This window comes from Ranitomeya variabilis, chromosome 3, assembly GCF_051348905.1.
Source record: "Ranitomeya variabilis isolate aRanVar5 chromosome 3, aRanVar5.hap1, whole genome shotgun sequence".
Lineage (NCBI taxonomy): Eukaryota > Metazoa > Chordata > Amphibia > Anura > Dendrobatidae > Ranitomeya > Ranitomeya variabilis.
Genome location: NC_135234.1, coordinates 659,799,147 through 659,813,789, shown reverse-complemented (window position 1 = coordinate 659,813,789; position 14,643 = coordinate 659,799,147). Strand labels below are relative to the sequence as shown.

General features: G+C 41.8%; 1 protein-coding gene across 1 annotated transcript in view; it reads right to left on the bottom strand.

Moving 5' to 3' along the window:
* SLC4A8 (solute carrier family 4 member 8) overlaps positions 1–14,643 on the bottom strand; it is a 305,062-nt gene that overhangs the window by 146,830 nt on the left and 143,589 nt on the right. Inside the window, exon 2 of the mRNA XM_077297836.1 lies at positions 10,494–10,575. Coding sequence (XP_077153951.1) covers positions 10,494–10,575 — 82 coding nt within the window. The remainder of the gene's footprint in view (positions 1–10,493; positions 10,576–14,643) is intronic.

Below are 14,643 nucleotides of genomic sequence, written 5' to 3'. Positions count from 1 at the left end.
TCCCCTTTCCCAACTTCAGAAGCCACTTGCTGCACATAGGATCACACAATAGCAGGCAGCTGATGATGACAGGAGGGAAGGATAAGAGCGTGAACACACTGACACTGTGTGCAAGCTCTCAACTCTTTCTCCTGTCAGCATCAGCGTTCAGTACTGTGTGATTTTGTGTGTAGTGAGTAACCGCTGCAGAAAGGAGAGGCCTGAGAAAGCACTGGCACTGCGATTGCACTCAGCTCTTGCAGTGTCAGTGTGTGTGCATTCTTATCCCTCTCCTGTCAATATTGTCCATCTGCTACTGTGCGATCCTGTTGGCAGCAAGTGGAAGATAGCAGACACGAAAGATATGATAATATTCTTGCACACACTGTCACTATATGTGCTCTCAACTTTTGCATGGCTAAAAATTCAATTCAGTCAGCTCTACAAAGTGAATACTGTCAATCAACATAAGGAGAGGTTCAGATGATTACTTTTGGGAAGACAGAAAGCTGCACTGTTGGGGAGGACCCAAAAAAATGACATGGGGTCCTGCCTATTTTAATAACCAGCAAAGGCAAAGCAGAGAGCTGTGGGCTGATATTAATAGGCTGGGAAGGGCCATGGATATTGTCCCCTTCCTAGCCTAATAAGACCAGCCCTCAGCCACCACAGAAATGGTGTATCCGTTAGATGTGCAAAATCTGGTAGTGACATCACCGCTCATCAGTCCATTGCCCTTGTGAGAATCAGCCACTGTGAACTGGGGTAACCTTACTGACATCACCTCAGTTAACATCTGCCGTGTCTCGCCAAGTACAGTGTCAGACCCTGCAGCGGCTGCTGCACCAGTCTATGGAGCTGCACTCTCTGAACTGGGCTCTACAGACTGGACAAAGAAGATGGGGATCATCATGAGACCTACATTTTGATTGCGGTGGACCCCTGACGATTTTTTGTTTGTTTTGGTAATAAATGGGTAAAGAGGAAACTTGTAGGGGAATGCTTTTTCCAACTAAGACTTTTTTGTGTGTGCATTTATTTCTTTTGACTACAGTTTTAGTAGTGGGGGTGTCTGGCAGACACCTCTCCATTATTAACCCGCTGGGCTTGATGTCAGCGGATATTACAAAGCTGACATCAACCCCAAAACTATTACCCCAGTTGCCACTGCATCACGGCAATCAGGAAGAGCCGAGGCTAAGCGCCAGAATTGGCGCATATAATGGGGCGGTTAACGCCGGCTCGTATTATGCTGGGAAGGGGCCAATATCCATGGCCCTTTCCAGCCTATTAACATGAGCACTCAGCTGTCTGATTTGCCTTAACTCATTATTAAAAATAGGGGAGACCCCATATCACTTTTTTTTTCCTTAAGGTCCCCCTATTTTTAACCCCTTAACGACCCGAGGTATTTTTGGTTTTGCATTTTAATTTTTTGCTCCCGTTCTTCCCAGAGCTATAACCTTTTTATTTTTTGGTCAAAATGGCCTTGTAAGTGCTTGTTTCTTGCTTGATGAGTGGTACTTTTGAACGACACCATTGTTTTTAACATATTGCGTACTGGAAAACGGGGAAAAAAATGTGGTGAAATTGCAAATAAAACTGTAATCCCTCAGCTGGCTTTGGTTTTTTTTTTACCATGTTCACTGAATGCTAAAACTGCCTTTATGATTCTCCAGGTCATTACGAGTTCACAGACGCCAAACATACCCAGGTTTTTATTTAAGTTGGGAAAAAAAATTCCAAAGTTTGTTAAAAAAAAACAAAAAAAAAACGGTGACATATTCCAATTCCCCTAGCGTCTCCATTTTTCGTGATCTCGGGTTGAGTGAGAGCTTATTTTTTGCGTGCCGAGCTGATGATTTTGCATTTTAATGCAATGTTGCGGCGACAAAAAAAAAAACAAAATTCTTGCGTTTTTACTTTATTTCTCTTTATGCCGTTTAGTGATCGGGTTAATTATTTTTTACATTGATAGATCGGGAGATTCTGAATGCGGTGATACCAAATATGCGTATGGTTTTTTTTTATTGTTATATTTTGATTGGGACAAAAGGGGGGTGATGTGAACTTTTATATTTTTTAAAATTTTTTTTATATTTTTAAACATTTTTTTTAACTTTAGGCATGCTTCAATAGTCTCCATGGGAGACTAGAAGCTGCCATAATCTGATCGGCTCTGCTACATGCAGGCGATGTTCAGATCGCCTGAATGTAGCAGAATTGCTCACTAGCTATGAGTGCCGACCACCGGACGGCGCTCATAGCAATCTGGCAGTGACAACCATAGAGGTCTGCTGGAGACCTCTGGTTGTCATGCCAACCAATCGGTGACCCGAGGTCACGTGACAGGGTTACCGATAGGCGAGCTTGCCGGAAGTATGCGTTAAATGCCGCTGTCAGAGATTGACAGCAGCATTTAACTAGTTAACAACCGTGGGTGGATCGCGATTCCACCCGCGTCTGTTAGACCGGTTTCACATTAGTGTTTCGAGGAGCTGCGGAGGGCTGTGGACTTCCTCCGTGAAGCCCCGCCCTCGGCAGCATCTCTGCCGCTAGCTCCGCCTACTTCTGCATGCAGCCTGCGTACCTATCTTTAACATTAGGTACGCAGGTCGTGCCGCTGTATGCGGATGCCTCCGCATGCGTCGTTTTGACGATGCGGCGACCAGCGTAGGACGCAGCTTGTAGCAATTTTTTTTTTCTCCGCATCATCAAAACGACGCATGCAGAAGCATCCGCATACAGCAGCACGACCTGCGTACCTAATGTTAAAGATAGGTACGCAGGCCGCATGCAGAAGTAGGCGGAGCTAGCATCGTAGGTGTGGCCAGGGGGTGGGGCTTCACGGAGGAAGTCCGCAGCCCTCCGCAGCTCCTCAAAACGCTAGTGTGAAACTAGCCTTAGTCACATGTCAGCTGTTCAAAACGTGCCCCTTCCTAGCTTAATAAAACCAGATCATAGCTGTCTGCTTTCTCTTGGCTGGTTATAAAAATAGGGGGGCACCTAACATTTTTTAAATTTATTTATTAACATTGACATTGATATATTGACTTATATGAAGTTTGGGGTCAAGTTTGGGTCAACTTCTGGTAGACTGGTTCCCATTGTTTTAAATGGAATTTGGGTTCTAGTTGAGGTTTGGGTCCAGTTCTGGCACTTGAACTGAACTTTGGACTAAAGTCCAGTTGGGTTCCAGAACCCAAAATTCCACAGGTCCGCTCATACCTATCCACAGGTCCGCTCATCCGTAATCAAGACACGATCAAAGTGCTGATCCTTGGCTGTCCAAGTTCAGGGACCTTCACCAGCTTTAAACTGTAGGGATCCAGGGAACCAAGCAGTTCAATCATTGTAGGGGAAATTAAACATTATAAAATTACCCTTTGGACAGACCTCTGTGTTCTTAAGAGCCAGAGATGATCTATGTTTGCTGTTTAAATAAGGGACAACAAGGGATTCCCACACAATAGGTAAGAAAATATAAATAGTTAGAAATTTGTAAATTCCTAAAATTAGACTATTGTCAGCAGTTTTGAAGACAATGAAGAGCATTCTGTGGTCATTTCGTTAATAAACTAGTATACAAATAAGTTTACTGCCTGGCGTTATAAACAGAAATGATCTTGAAAATTTTGAGTACAACAAAAAAATTATTAGAAGATTGCAGAACTCTGCATTATACAATTATTAAGCATTCTTTACATGCTTTAAAGACATTTATTGTAAGCAATACCATGTTTTAATAAATGTATTTAAAACATGTCAAATTACTGACTTTTGATAAATTTGTGAAAAAGCAGCAGACTACAGTTTTCTGTACTATTGAGTAAAATCTAATCTATACGACCCCAAAAGTGGTCAATGGGACTCTCCAGATCTGGCCATGTTGGTTCAGGAGACAGTTATACATGTGCACTGAGAGTTGAGAGTTCATGTGTTTTCTAGAGGCAAAAAAGAGAAAGCTGATGCCAGACTCCTTTGGCAGGGGCTTACCTCCATTGACAAACAAAATGCTACATGGGCAACTAAGATAATTATCACAAAGTAATATGAACACATGTAACGATCTGAAAAGGAGAAAAAAAAATACATAATTTTTTTGTCCGGATTCCAAAACAGCATTTTTTATTTTCTGGAAGAAAACAGTGACAAGGTATTTGATGCGAGTAGGAGAAATTTTTAAAGAAAAATTAGAGCAAAAAGTGGAGCAATGGCAGTGGTTCTTATCTGGACTGTGGGATGCATACAAGTTAAGGAACAAAAAAAACTTCCCTTATTTGTCAAAGCCAATAATTGGGTGGTTTGGGGTAGCTTATTTTATCGTGATAATCTAAGGTAAAAATGGGAATTTCTTTTCTAATTAAACAAAGACTCTGTTGGCCTTGGGTATGTCGGTGGGGTTAACATACTGTTCCCTGATGGTCTAGTATAAAACATTAAACCCCATTGACTGTAGACTATTAGACGGTGGAACCATTTTTTTAAATAAAAAAGGGAGTATTCTATGCTTATACAACCCCTGGCAAAAATTATAGAATCACCGGCCTTGGAGGATCTTCATTCAGTTGTTTAATTTTGTAGAAAAAAGCAGATCACAGACATGGCACAAAACTAAAGTCATTTCAAATGGCAACTTTCTGGCTTTAAGAAACACTAAAAGAAATCAAGAACAAAAAATGTGGTAGTCAGTAATGGTTACTTTTTTTTAACCAAGCATAGGGTAAATATTATGGAATCACTCAATTCTGAGGAAAAAATTATGGAATCACCCTGTAAATTTTCATACCCAAAAATAACACCTGCATCAAAGTAGATCTACTCGTTAGTCTGCATCTAAAAAGCAGTGATCACACCTTGGAGAGCTGTTGCACCAAGTGGACTGACATGAATCATGGCTCCAACACGAGAGATGTCAATTGAAACAAAGGAGAAGATTATCAAACTCTTAAAAGAGGGTAAATCATCACGCAATGTTGCAAAAGATGTTGGTTAATCACAGTCTGCTGTGTCTAAAATCTGGACCAAATACAAACAACATGGGAAGGTTGTTAAAGGCAACATACTGGTAGACCAAGGAAGACATCAAAGCATCAAGACCGGAAACTTCAAGCAATATGTCTCCAAAACAGGAAATGCACAACAAAACAAATGAGGAACGAATGGGTGGAAACTGGAGTCAACGTCTGTGACAAGCTAAACGAAAGCCATCATTAACACTTAAACAGAAAAAAACAAGGTTACAATGGGCTAAGGAAAAGCAATCACGGACTGTGGATGACTGGATGAAAGTCATATTCAGTGATGAAACGCGAATCTGCATTGGGTAAGGTGATGATGCTGGAACTTTTGTTTGGTGCCGTTCCAATGAGATTTGTAAAGATGACTGCCTGAAGAGAACATGCAAATTTCCACAATCATTGATTATATGGGGCTGCATGTCAGGTAAAGGCACTGGGGAGATGGCTGTTATTACATCTTCAATAAATGCACAAGTTTATGTTGATATTTTGGACACTTTTCTTAACCCATCAATTGAAGGGATGTTTGGGGATGATTAAATCATTTTTCAAGATAATACATCCTGCCATAGAGCATAAATTGTGAAAAGATTCCTTGAAAAAAAGACACATAAGGTCAATGTCATGGCCTGCATATAGTCCGGATCTCAATCCAATTGAAAATCTTTGGTGGAAGTTGAAGAAAATGGTCCATGACAAGGCTCCAACCTGTGTTTTTTTGTTTGTTTTTCATGATTCCATAATTTTTACCTCAGAATTGAGTGATTCCATAACTTTTTCCCTATGCAGGTTAAAAAAAGTAACCATTGCTGACTACTGACTTTTGTTCTTGATTTCTTTTAGTGTTTCTTAAAGCCAGAAAGTTGCCATTAGAAATGACTTTAGTTTTGTGCCATGTCTGTGATCTTTTTTCTACAAAATTAAGCAACTGAATGAACATCGTCCAAGGCTGGTGATTCCATAATTTTTGCCAGGGATTGTATTACCTTATTGGCTGCTGGGGAATCCTTATGTTGTGCTGTTTTCATCTCAATGTGGTATTTTTATAGCTTTTCTACCTATGTTCTTTGCAGACTGTTTGTGTATTTTTGAGGGTCTTGTAAAATGAAAAGCCTTTATCCATTTAAATTACACTAAATTAGGATTTTAAAAGCCTCTTTGGTTGTCCAGTTAAACTGGATTTCTAATCTCAAGAGTCTGTACAGCTCTGTCTGGGATGTTAAAGCTCACCAATCATATAGGCTGCCCCTTGAAGGGTATTCTGGTAAAAGAAGTCATCGCCTATTCACAGGATCAAGTAAGAACTTTTGGGTCGTGAGGGTCCAAATGCTGGGCACCCCCCTCCAATTGCCGAATGGGGCACTTTTATCCTGGTTAGAAATAAGCGGCAGTGATCATGATCGACAACAGCTCCATCCATTTTCTATGGTCCTGCTGTAGAACTGCACTTGGTTTTCTCCGGCAGTCCCATAGATAATGAAAGGAGTGGTGGTTGTACATTTCCACTCCATTCTAACTTGGGATACAATTCTGATGATTGATGGAGGTCCCCAGTGGTCAGCCATTACTGATATAGAAGTTATCCCGTATCCTGTGAACAGATGAAGAGGTATTCTAGTTGGAAAACTTAAGTCATGTATAGGGTTAAACGTGTGCTCACTTGCACAATATAAAGTAGCATATTGCCGCTCTCTGCAAATGCACCCTGTCCCTAAATCAGTGACCTCACCAGCAGAGCACTGTAAGTCTAATTAACATACAGTACAGACCAAAAGTTTGGACACACCTTCTCGTTTAAAGATTATTCTGTATTTTCAGGACTATGAAAATTGTACATTCACAGTGAAGCATCAAGCACAGCATCAAAACTATGAATTAACACATGTGGAATTATATACTTAACAAAAAAGTGTGAAGCAACTGAAAATATGTCTTATATTCTAGGTTCTTCAAAGTAGCCACCTTTTGCTTTGATGACTGCTTTGCACACTCTTGGCATTCTCTTGATGAGCTTCAAGAGGTAGTCACCGGGAATGGTTTTCACTTCACAGGTGTGCCCTGTCAGGTTTAATAAGTGGGATTTCTTGCCTTATAAATGGGGTTGGGACCATCAGTTGTGTTGTGCAGAAGTCTGGTGGATACACAGCTGATAGTCCTACTGAATAGACTGTTAGAATTTGTATTATGGCAAGAAAAAAGCAGCTAAGTAAAGAAAAACGAGTGGCCATCATTACTTTAAGAAATGAAGGTCAGTCAGTCTGAAAAATTGGGAAAACTTTTAAAATGTCCCCAAGTGCAGTGGCCAAAACCATCAAGCGCTACAAAGAAACTGGCTCACATGAGGACCGCCCCAGGAAAGGAAGACCAAGAGTCACCTCTGCTTCTGAGGATAAGTTTATCCGAGTAACCAGCCTCAGAAATCGCAGGTTAACAGCAGCTCAGATTAGAGACCAGATCAATGCCACACAAAGTTCTAGCAGCAGACACATCTCTACAACAACTGTTAAGAGGAGACTTTGTGCAGCAGGCCTTCATGGTAAAATAGCTGCTAGGAAACCACTGCTAAGGACAGGCAACAAGCAGAAGAGACTTATTTGGGCTAAAGAACACAAGGAATGGACATTAGACCAGTGGAAATCTGTGCTTTGGTCTGATGAGTCCAAATTTGAGATCTTTGGTTCCAACCACCATGTCTTTGTGCGACGCAGAAAAGGTGAACGGACGGACTCTACATGCCTGGTTCCCGCAATGAAGCATGGAGGAGGAGGTGTAATGGTGTGGGGGTGCTTTGCTGGTGACACTGTTGGAGATTTATTTAAAATTGAAGGCATACTGAACCAGCATGGCTACCACAGCATCTTGCAGCAGCATGCTATTCCATCCGGTTTGCATTTAGTTGGACCATCATTTACTTTTCAACAGGACAATGACCCCAAACACACCTCCAGGCTGTGTAAGGGCTATTTGACCAAGAAGGAGAGTGATGGGGTGCTACGCCAGATGACCTGGCCTCCACAGTCATCAGACCTGAACCCAATCGAGATGGTTTGGGGTGAGCTGGACCGCAGAGTGAAGGCAAAAGGGCCAACAAGTGCTAAGCATCTCTGGGAACTCCTTCAAGATTGTTGGAAGACCATTCCCGGTGAGTACCTCTTGAATCTCATCAAGAGAATGCCAAGAGTGTGCAAAGCAGTCATCAAAGCAAAAGGTGGCTACTTTGAAGAACCTAGAATATAAGACATAATTTCAGTTGTTTCACACATTTTTGTTAAGTATATAATTCCACATGTGTTAATTCATAGTTTTGATGCCTTCAGTGTGAATTTACAATTTTCATAGTCATGAAAATACAGAAAAATCTTTAAATGAGAAGGTGGGTCCAAACTTTTGGTCTGTACAGTACAAATACAGCTTTTAATAGCTAAACTAACAAATATATCCCATTTTAAAGGGAATCGGGCAGCAGGTTTTTACTATGTATTCTGAGCACGCCGTTACATAGGGTAAGAAAGGCTGATTACAGTGATGTGCCACTTACTAGGCTGTGATTTGCTGTTTCAATACAATCCGTGTTTTATCAACAGATTATCACTACAGGACAACTTGCCTCGTGCCTCCTAGTCCAACCAATCCCTCAGCACCGATAAGGAGCTCTCTGTTCCTAAGCAATGCACACAAAGCTACTAATCAGTGTTCAAGCTCAGCTCAACAACTGAGTTCTGCGATCTGCACCCAGTAAACCACCGTATTTTTCGGACTGTAAGATGCACCGAACCATAAGACGCACCCCAAATTTTGGGGTGGAAAATAGCAGAAAAAAGATTTTTTTTATGAGATGGGGGTCCGTCTTATTGTCCCGAATTTAAGGTATCCTACCTGAGAGCCGGTGGTGGTACAGCCGGGTCATGGAAGGCAGGGTCCCTTCCTCAGGAAGACGGTGGTGGCAGAAGAGGGGCAATGCTGCAGGTCCGGTGTCGGCGGTGAGGAAGAGATGGAGCAGGGACCCATCCTCCGGATGCCGACAGCGGCAGAGGTGTGGCGATGCTGCGACGGTGGGGAGTGCACCTGATCAGGGTCCCTTCTTCAGGATGACGGCGGCAGAAATGTGACGGCGCTGCGGCCCAGTGTCCACAGTGAGCAGATTGCATCACCGGTTTCCCTGCGGCCATCTTCCTGAAGCTGTGGGCCCCCGAAGTCTTCAGGAAAATGGCCACTGCAGGCCGCGCGTGCGCACAGATTGAGATCTTGGCAGCCATCTTCCCGATGCCGAGTGCCGCCGAGATTTCAATCTGCGCACGCGCGGGCTTCAGGAAGATGGCCGCAGGGAATTCAGTGATGCATTCTACTCACCGTGGACACCGGGTCGCAGCGCCACCACATTTCTGCCGCCGGCATCCTGAAAAAGGGACCCTGCTCAGGTGCACTCCACACCGCCCACCACCGCAGCATCGCCACACTTCTGCCGCAACCCCCCGGTAAGCCCGCGTTCGCAATATAGGACGCACCCCCCATTTTTCTCCCAATTTTTTTTTGGGAAAAAGTGTGTCTTATGGTCCAAAAAATACGGTAAGTGATACATTGCTGGAATAGGCCTCTCTCTGTCCCTACTTCATGTAACATCAGCTAACATGGCAAAAGCTTTTTGACCGATTCCCATTAATAGGTATTCACCATGTACCATATTGCAGTGATATGTAAATTTCCCCTTAGCAGGGTCCATTCCACCAGGTCTAAGTCTGGGTTCACATTAGCGTTTCTGTGCCCAGTGTATGATCCACATACATCCGCATGCGTCATGCATACATATTTAACATGGTGTATGCAGGGACATGCTTTTGCATGAGGATGCATAGTTTTGCGTTGTGCGGTGGTGTCCGGCGAACGCAACATGTTGCATTTTTTGAGGCATCAAATATTGCGCAATCATGCACATACAGATGAATGCGGATGCGTGCGTCAAAAAAATGCATTACTGTCTATGGGATCGCATTAATACGCAATGACATGCATACGAAAGTCCAGAAAATGATGTCACCGCCTCCACCATGTGCATAAAAAATGCAAACACATTTAAACGCATGCACACGCAGAGTTTTTGTTGGCGTCATATGCATTTTCGACTAAAAATGCAGCGGTGTTTGCAACATGTACCTGTGAGTCTGCCATTATGTCTGTTTTTAAGACGATCCTAAACTACTGTGCCTATTGGTGAATCGGGCCCCGATGTATATTGAGTATTTCAGCATGGGATTTCAAGGCTTTTAGTTTCTATGTCATATAAAGCAATCTAAGCAAAAGGCTCATTCTGCTTGAAAGTAGTATGAACTCCATTTTTAGGCATCATGCACAGTTACCACGAGGACACATGATATGTAGAGGGTCTCCGTGGTCTTTAAATGGAAATCTGCTGTACAAAGTGAGAATATACTAAAGCCACCATCTGCATAATATACTTGTGGTCCTCAGGTCACATTTTCTTGCATTTTATCTCACCTTCAAGCTCTTCTTTTTCATAATGGATATTGAGGACGGAGCTGGTTCCACCTTGGTCCACAACAGCTTCTTCATCAGATCTCTGTAAAATAATAAAGTGTCATAATTAAAATAACATGATGTAATAATATAGTACAAGTACATATGTCGTGATAATTGTTGTCTTTAACTTAGTGGTTATTATACATTGAAAACGTCCAGTGAAATTGGTAAAACTACAAGAGTAAATAATCCCAGGGTTTTATGGTTATTGACAGTTCACCATAACATTTTTATGAGGTGCCATGGTTTTCTAATCCTGTACAATCCTTTTAATATGTGGCATCAGCACTTTAAGCATGGGGAAGAAGAACTCCAGTCCTAAAGGCCCGAACACAGGTATGTCAATAAAAAGGAAAATAAAAAAAAATTATTAAGGGGTTATCCACAACTATTGAATTTTTTTTATTATTTTGACTATGGGCCTAAATAAGACTAGGCAGGTATTTGATAACTACCTGTCTGCTCTTCCCAGCGCTAACTCAGAGCAGTCACTGACTGCTACTGCCAGCAATTCAGTTGCTTCACATCAACAGAGCAGCTCCTCCTCTTCCAGGCTGCTCTGTCGACGGTGCGTCACTGCAGACGTGATGCTGATTTGACAGAGGACTACCAACAGTTAGGCAACGGGGAGTTGGCTTTCAATCAGCATAACATCGGCAGTTATGGCCTGCAACAGAGCAGAGTGGAAGAGAAGCAGCTGCTCTTTGACAAGATGTCTGCATAAGCCACTGAATTGCCGGCAGGAGTGGTCTGTTACCGCTCTGTGCCGGCAGAGATCGGTGGCGGTCAAAACAGGCAGGTAGTTAGCAGCTACCTCCATGTAAGTTTTTAGGCCAATAGTAAAAATTTAATATTTAATAGTCCTAGAAAAACGCTTTAACTAGTAGAGGTGTGATAGTAGAGACTTTAACTTTCAAGATAAAATAACTGATTTACAAATATATACCTTCTTTAGCCACTAAAACTGAAGCACATTTCTTAAAAAAATAAACAATTTTTTAAAAATAATCCACATAATATTCTACATTTGTTGAAGTCTGTCATAGAAAATTAATATAATACAGATATACAGATATGTAATCATCCCTTAGCAAACCTAGCAAAGCCAACATCTGTGTAGTGTATTTACGGTAAATTTGAGAAGCATTTAGACATGGTTATATCTCAATAAAATGGAAAATGTGCTGCGATAACAAGACGTCGCATAAAGCAGTACATATGAAATTGGGATCTGGAAGATTAATAAGCTATACTAAAACAAAAGCAGTACACCAAACAGATATGAATGCACGGTACACAGTAGATTTCTCCCTGACAGATGCTACTATACTTTCTTTGATGTTTTTAATGGATTGTTAAAACCTCACATCGGGACCCAGATCTACTAACTACCAGCCAAACCTTGGCACTTGGCAATCAGGCCGATTTATCACCTTTTGGGCTCTTGCAGACGACCATATTTTTGTTCTGAGTGAGATCCAATAAAATATCAGATCACACTCGGACCAATGTTATTCCACATCAGATCACAGTCGGACCAATGTTATTCCACATCAGATCGCACTCAGACCAATGTTATTCTACATCAGATCGCAGTCAGACCAATGTTATTCTACATCAGATCGCACTCAGACCAATGTTATTCCACATCAGATCGCAGTCGGACCAATGTTATTCTACATCAGATCACAGTCAGACCAATGTTATTCTACATCAGATCGCAGTCAGACCAATGTTATTCCACATCAGATCGCAGTCGGACCAATGTTATTCTACATCAGATCACAGTCAGACCAATGTTATTCTACATCAGATCGCAGTCAGACCAATGTTATTCCACATCAGATCGCACTCAGACCAATGTTATTCTACATCAGATCGCAGTCAGACCAATGTTATTCTACATCAGATCGCACTCAGACCAATGTTATTCCACATCAGATCGCAGACGGACCAATGTTATTCTACATCAGATCACAGTCAGACCAATGTTATTCCACATCAGATCGCACTCAGACCAATGTTATTCTACATCAGATCACAGTCAGACCAATGTTATTCTACATCAGATCGCACTCGGACCAATGTTATTCTACATCAGATCGCAGTCAGACCAATGTTATTCTACATCAGATCACAGTCAGACCAATGTTATTCTACATCAGATCGCACTCGGACCAATGTTATTCTACATCAGATCGCAGTCAGACCAATGTTATTCTACATCAGATCGCAGTCAGACCAATGTTATTCTACATCAGATCACAGTCAGACCAATGTTATTCTACATCAGATCACAGTCAGACCAATGTTATTCTACATCAGATCGCAGTCAGACCAATGTTATTCTACATCAGATCACAGTCAGACCAATGTTATTCTACATCAGATCGCAGTCGGACCAATGTTATTCTACATCAGATCGCAGTCAGACCAATGTTATTCTACATCAGATCACAGTCAGACCAATGTTATTCTACATCAGATCGCAGTCGGACCAATGTTATTCCACATCAGATCACAGTCAGACCAATGTTATTCTACATCAGATCGCAGTCGGACCAATGTTATTCTACATCAGATCGCAGACGGACCAATGTTATTCTACATCAGATCACAGTCAGACCAATGTTATTCCACATCAGATCGCACTCAGACCAATGTTATTCTACATCAGATCACAGTCAGACCAATGTTATTCTACATCAGATCGCACTCGGACCAATGTTATTCTACATCAGATCGCAGTCAGACCAATGTTATTCTACATCAGATCACAGTCAGACCAATGTTATTCTACATCAGATCGCACTCGGCCCAATGTTATTCTACATCAGATCGCAGTCAGACCAATGTTATTCTACATCAGATCGCAGTCAGACCAATGTTATTCTACATCAGATCACAGTCAGACCAATGTTATTCTACATCAGATCACAGTCAGACCAATGTTATTCTACATCAGATCGCAGTCAGACCAATGTTATTCTACATCAGATCGCAGTCAGACCAATGTTATTCTACATCAGATCACAGTCAGACCAATGTTATTCTACATCAGATCGCAGTCGGACCAATGTTATTCCACATCAGATCACAGTCAGACCAATGTTATTCTACATCAGATCGCAGTCGGACCAATGTTATTCTACATCAGATCGCAGACGGACCAATGTTATTCTACATCAGATCACAGTCAGACCAATGTTATTCCACATCAGATCGCACTCAGACCAATGTTATTCTACATCAGATCACAGTCAGACCAATGTTATTCTACATCAGATCGCACTCGGACCAATGTTATTCTACATCAGATCGCAGTCAGACCAATGTTATTCTACATCAGATCGCACTCGGACCAATGTTATTCTACATCAGATCGCAGTCAGACCAATGTTATTCTACATCAGATCGCAGTCAGACCAATGTTATTCTACATCAGATCACAGTCAGACCAATGTTATTCTACATCAGATCACAGTCAGACCAATGTTATTCTACATCAGATCGCAGTCAGACCAATGTTATTCTACATCAGATCGCAGTCAGACCAATGTTATTCTACATCAGATCACAGTCAGACCAATGTTATTCTACATCAGATCGCAGTCAGACCAATGTTATTCTACATCAGATCGCAGTCAGACCAATGTTATTCTACATCAGATCACAGTCGGACCAATGTTATTCCACATCAGATCACAGTCAGACCAATGTTATTCTACATCAGATCGCAGTCGGACCAATGTTATTCTACATCAGATCGCACTCGGACCAATGTTATTCTACATCAGATCGCAGTCAGACCAATGTTATTCTACATCAGATCACAGTCAGACCAATGTTATTCTACATCAGATCGCACTCGGACCAATGTTATTCTACATCAGATTGCAGTCGGACTAATCTTATTCTATTGGACCATGCACATGTCTGATTTTTACCTTGGACCAAATATGTCTGGGAAAAAAAAACTTGGTATGAGGGATTTGCATTTGTAAATGTAATCGCTCTCGGCCATGCAAGTCAATAAGTCTGTGGAAAAATTCAGATCACACTCGGATTTCCATCTTCTCCTCATCTGAGAGAATCGGATCAAACTGCG